The sequence below is a fragment of the Panthera onca genome, chromosome E2 (genome assembly GCF_046562875.1).
Source record: "Panthera onca isolate mPanOnc1 chromosome E2, mPanOnc1 haplotype 2, whole genome shotgun sequence".
Taxonomy (NCBI): Eukaryota; Metazoa; Chordata; class Mammalia; order Carnivora; family Felidae; genus Panthera; species Panthera onca.
In genome coordinates, this window is record NC_138353.1 from 5,566,899 (window position 1) to 5,573,200 (window position 6,302).

Below are 6,302 nucleotides of genomic sequence, written 5' to 3' on the forward strand. Positions count from 1 at the left end.
CAATGAGAAAGAATGAAATATGGCCTTTTGTAGCAACGTGGATGGAACTGGAGAGTGTGATGCTAAGTGAAATAAGCCATACAGAGAAAGACAGATACCATATGGTTTCACTCTTATCTGGATCCTGAGAAACTTAACAGAAACCCATGGGGGAGGGGAAGGAAAAAAAAAAAAAAGGTTAGAGTGGGAGAGAGCCAAAGCATAAGAGACTGTTAAAAACTGAGAACAAACTGAGGGTTGATGGGGGGTGGGAGGGTGGGGAGGGTGGGTGATGGGTATTGAGGAGGTCACCTTTTGGGATGAGCACTGTGTGTTGTATGGAAACTAATTTGACAATAAATTTCATATATTAAAAAAAAAAAACAAAAACAAAGTGAGGGTGATAGAGAAACCTTTCTCATGCAGATGAAGGTCCAAAGAAAGCCAGAGTAGCAATACTTAGGACAGACAAACCAGATATTTTGTTCTTGTGTGGCAATTACCCTGCTTTGGTACCAGGGTAATGCTGGCCTCCTAGGGTTATTTTGAATGGGTTCCTTCTATTCTGTGTTTAAGATTTTGATGAAGAGTGCCCAAAATTTTATTTTCTTTCTAATGTTTGTTAGAATTGACCAATGAAGGCAAGAGGCTGTGGGCTTTCCTATGCTGGGAGGTTTTCTACTCCAAATTCAACTTGTATATTTGTGATGCTCTAAGAAGATTCCTTATTTCTTGAACTCAAAATTCATTTCTCAATCTTGGTAACTTGTGCGTTCTTTAAAATTTTTTCCTACTTTGTCTAACTTGTTAGTATATCATCGTTGATAGTGATCTGTTATCACACTATATATTTCTGCGGTTATCTGTTGTGAGGTTTCTGTTTCATCCCTATTGGTGCTTGAGTTACCTCTCCTTTTTTCTTATAATGGAGTTGGAGAATTTCCATTTTTGTTTGTTTTGAAAAACCTGGGCATTATTTTCCATGTTATTGTTTATTCTGGTCTCTCATTTCTAATTTTTAAGTTTTTAGTTTTCTTTATGTGTTTATTTATTCTGAGCAAGAGAGAGCGCGCATGCAAGCTGGGGCAAGGGGCAGAGTGGGAGAGACAGAATCTTATACCCGGGACTTGATTCCACAACTCTGGGATCATGACCTGAGCTGAAATCAGGAGTCAGATGCTTAACAGACTGACCTACCCAGGTGCCCCAACTATTTAATGAATTTCTGATTTTTCCTTGGTATTTCCTTCTCCTCCTGCAGAGCTGAATGTGGGGCTTGAACTGACTAACCACGAGTTTGTGAACTGAGCCAAATTCAATTGCTCAAACGACTGAGGGGCTCAGGCACCCCTGTTGTTGTTTTTAATATTTATTTGTTTTTGGAAAGAGAGAATCCCAGGCGGGCCCTGTATGGACAGCACAGAGCCCGAGAAGGGACTGGATGTCACAAACCATGAGATCATGAAAGGAGCCAAAATCAAGAGTCTGATGCTAACTTACTGAGTCACCCAGGCGCTCCTTAAAGGCAAAGACCTTTTTGTGTGTTTCATTCACATTGCAGAATTTGGGTTCCCAATTCTCCAGTTTACATTTGCACACACATTCATTGCCAAGTGATTGTGGGAAGGGTGCACTAGCTGAGGGAAATTTGAGAGAGCCACAAGTGCTGGCCTATGAAGCAGACTCAAGCCAGAAATACTGAACTCAGACTATGTGCCTTAAAAGGTCAGCAAAATAGTGCCAATCATTCTGGGTGACCTTGGGGAGATACAGGCATACTTGCTATTGGGGGTGAAATTTTCTAAGTAGCTGTGGAAGGCAATTTGGTAATATCTAGCAAAATTGTGTATACTTTTTCATGTCTTTGCTAACAGTTTTCCCTCAAATTTACCTACACAGTACTTGCAAACTTGCACAACAGTGACCTTCAAGTATTCACCACCCCTATGTAAAAGCCAAAGATTGGGAACAACCCAAAATCCTTTGGTAGAAAACCAATGAAGTGGAATAATGCCCAACTATAAGGAAGGAGGAAAATAATCTGCATTTATAATTGCATTTAAAAAAAAAAAACACTTTTGGAGAGTATCTAAGGAAAGAAAGCTTTGTATTTTGGTAGAGTATTAATAGGTGGATACATGGATAATTATACGGATAATAATTTTATAATCCTTTAAATGATAGGAGGGAGACTTTTCTATCATTTTAAGATTCTCATCCTTAGGATCTATTAAAAACTTGAAAGTCAGTGTAAATATTAGTGTCACCTAAGAAAATAGCTTATTCCAATAAAGCAACAACCAGTATTCTCCCCTTGGACTGTAGGTCTCATTATATCGCAATTGTTGGCAAGTGTTCAATAATATCCTGCCCAATGCCATTATATTCAAAATGTGCCCAAAGCCATAGAGAACCACCACGAGGTGACCAGGATCCACTGGCCAGCTCTTACCGGGAAACTGAGATGCTGCTTGCACACAGTCTACCCCATCTCAAATGAGCCCCTCCCCTGACGATGGAGGCTTGAGCCCCAGTATTGCCTCTGGTCCTGGCAACCAATGATTCTGCCATGACAGGTCTGCAAGGACCAAATGTGCAAGGCAGACCACCCATTGTAAATAATCAAGCCCTCTCACCCTGTGGAGCTGTGCCAACTTCCCCTCCTGACACTCCAAATACGAGGAAATCTATCTATGTCTAGTTCTTCAAAATCAGAGGCACAGTTGTTGTAACAATCATTTCTTGGGGATGTGGAAAAGAGGAGAATGATCTTTCCTCCAAAATCTTGGGCAGGAGCTGCTTTCTGACCACAAGAGTACTGGTACAGTTCTCAAGGCTGTAAGGGAGGGCGTCAAAATGCCATTGTGGTACATGCCTGGGCTCTACTCTCCAAATGAACTTGAACAGTGTGCCAAAATGCACCTTTCTTTCCCCCAGGTACCCAAGATCTCTATGCTGTGTTAAACACCCCAGATTGATATGTGGGTAGGTAAGTAGGTAGCTAGATAGCTAGGGAGACAGACAGACAGACAGACAGATGTCTTCATGATGGAGTCCTGGTAGGTTTTATCTTTTTGGAAAGTCATAACCATTCTTTGTTATCTACTTCTTGCCAGATAATTATCTATTGTGGGCTAGATTTATTTTTATTCCTATGGGATCAGTTATACTGTGTCTGCCTTCACTTCTTCACTTCTGATTTTAGTTAGTCTTCTCTATCATTCTGACTTCATTAGAGACAGGTCTGTTGACTTTGGGGGGTTTTCTGAACACCAACCTTTCTGTTGTTGATTGTTCCTATTTTTGCTTTATCCTACAGTTTTCATTTCTGTCTTAGGTTTCAATTGCCTTACTTCTGCTAATTTTGAGCACATACGGTACTTTCTTCACTTTCTGAGAGACAAGAACGTGATTTGTGCTACAGCAAGAGATGCTACAGAATTCTCTACTAAGCTATGTGGTCAATTCCTTGTGTGCAAGTTTATGTGTCCATGGAAGAAGGAAGTCCTGGTGATTTCTTCTTAGCTGTCTTCCTGATATTCTGATTGATTTTAAGGTTCTATATTAGAAGTTGTCAGTACATTCCTCTGAGAGTAGTACCCCAGAATGATTTTACTTTTCTCTTTTTTGACCTCAGTCAGCTATATTTTCACATGGCACCGAGACATTCCTGCCAAAGTCGTGCATTGACGCTTCGTTCCAAAAAGGGTCATGAGTAGATATAAACATAGTTCCCTTGAGAATGTACACTTAACGACAGACTGGATCAAGGTTGGGCAGAGTGAAGGGCAAAGGTATCTGGGGACTCCTTTTCCAGAGAACGATGATGAATGTAATAGATATGGGGAAGTCTTTTATCAAAGTGCCAACCTTATTCCACACAGGAGTATCCCTAAGAGAGGGAATCTTTATAAATATATTGAATGTGGGAAAATTTTAACCAGTCTTCCAATGTTGGTGGTCATCAGAGGATTCATGAGGGAAGAAACCATTGCAGATGTAATCAACCTGGGAGCATGTTTAGTCATTCATCAAGATTCAGTACAGGTCAGACAACTGGTACAGGAGAGGAAAGTTATATAGGTAACGTATGTGGCAAAGCCTTTGACCACCAGCAATGGCATACTGGACAGAAACCTTATGAATGTGAAGAGTGTGGCAAGAGCTTTAAATTGTGCCCAACCCTTACTCAACATAAGTTAACTCACATTGGAGAGAAACCTTACCAATGTAAAGAATGTGGCAATGTCTTTAACCAGTTCTCAAACCTTACAGGATATCAAAGAATTCATACTGGAGAGAAAACGTATCAAGATAAAGAAGATGGCAAGTCCTTTATCTGGCCCTCATCCCTTACAAGACATCAAAGAATTCATACTGCAGAGACACCTTCCAAAGGTAAACGATGTCATAAGACCTTTAGGCATCATTCACAACTTTCTGAACATCACAGGATTCATACTGAGGAGAAACCTTATCAATGCAAAGAGTGTGGCAAGGCCTTTAACTGGCGCACAGCCCTTAGGAGACATCATAGAATCCATACTAGAGAGAAACCTTACCAATGTAAACAATGTGGCAAGGCCTTTCGGTACCTCTCAAACTTTATAAAACATCGCAAAATTCACACTGGAGTGAAACCTTACAAATGTAAAGAATGTGGTAAAGCTTTTAACTGGCACTCAGCCCTCAAGACCCATCACAGAATTCATAGTGGAGGGAAACCTTACCAATGTAAACAATGTGGCAAGGCCTTTACCCGGCCCTCAGCCCTTACAGAGCATTACAGAATTCATACTGGAGAGAAACCTTACCAATGTAAAGAATGCGATGAAGGCTTTTACTGGCACTCAGCCCTTAAGTTACATCAGAGAATCCATAGTGGAGAGAAACCTTACCAATGCAAAGAATGTGGCAAGGCCTTTTCCCGGGCCTCAGTCCTTACAGAACATCACAGAATTCATACTGGACAGAAACCTTACCAATGTAAAGAATGTGGTAAAGCCTTTAACCGGCTCTCAGCCCTCACGATGCATCACAGAATTCATACTGGAGTGAAACCTTACCAATGTAAAGAATGTGGCAAGGCCTTTTTCCGCCAGGAACATCTTGATGTACATCAGAGAGTCCATACTGGACAGAAACCTTACCAGTGTAAAGAATGTGGCAAGGCTTTTGGGTTCGTCTCAAACTTTATACAACATCGCAGAATTCATACTGGAGTGAAACCTTACAAATGTAAAGAATGTGGCAAGGCCTTTTCCCGCCAGGCATATCTTAATGTACATCACAGCATCCATATTGGAGAGAAACCTTACCAATGTAAAGAGTGTGGCAAGGCCTTTAAAGTGCACTCAGAACATACTCGACATCACAAAATTCACAGTGGAGAGAAACCTTACAAATGTAAAGAATGTGGCAAGGCCTTTAACAAGCAATCATCCCTTAGACAACATGAAGGAATTCATACTGGACAGAAACCTTACCAATGTAAAGAATGTGGCAAAGCTTTTAACTGGCAATCGGCCCTTAAGAGACATCACAGAATTCATAGTGGAGAGAAACCTTACCAGTGTAAAGAATGTGACAAGGCCTTTTCCCGCCAGGAACATCTTGATATGCATCACAGAGTCCATACTGGACAGAAACCTTACCAATGTAAAGAATGTGGCAAAGCCTTTTCCCGCCAGGCACATCTTAGTGTACATCACAGAATTCATACTGGAGAGAAACATTACCAATGTAAAGAGTGTGGCAAGGCCTTTAAAGGGCACTCAGAACTTACTCGACATCACAAAATTCACAGTGGAGAGAAACCTTACCAATGTAAAGAATGTGGCAAAGCCTTTAACTGTCAATCGGCCCTTAAGAGACATCACAGAATTCACAGTGGAGAGAAACCTTACCAATGCAAAGAATGTGGCAAGGCCTTTACGCACCACTCAAGCCTTACCAACCATCACAAAATTCATACTGGAGATTGACCTTACCAATGTAATGAATGTAGCAAGGCCGTTCCCCCCAGGCACATCTTAATGTACATCACAGAATTCATCTTGGAGAGAAACTTTACCAATATAAAGAGCGTGGGAAAACTTTTGATTACTGTTCAACTTTGACTTATTAACACAGAATTCATACTAGAGCAAATCTTCTAAATGTTCAGACTATGACAGAATTTCTAAGGACTGCTCAACTGTTATTCCACATCAGATAATTCATAGTGAAGAGTAATGATACCCATTGGGAATGTGGCAAGATACTAAAGCAAAACTTAAACCCTGATTCTTCATTAGAGAATATATACTGGAGATGATCTTACC

General features: G+C 40.7%; 1 protein-coding gene across 1 annotated transcript; it reads left to right on the plus strand.

Moving 5' to 3' along the window:
- The first annotated feature begins 3,995 nt into the window (after window positions 1-3,995).
- Window positions 3,996-5,988, plus strand: LOC145713215 (uncharacterized). Its single transcript, XM_081791428.1, is given in 2 exon segments — window positions 3,996-5,858; window positions 5,861-5,988. Coding segments are annotated over 2 exon segments (1,980 nt in total). The 3' UTR covers window positions 5,978-5,988.
- The last annotated feature ends 314 nt before the right edge of the window (window positions 5,989-6,302 follow it).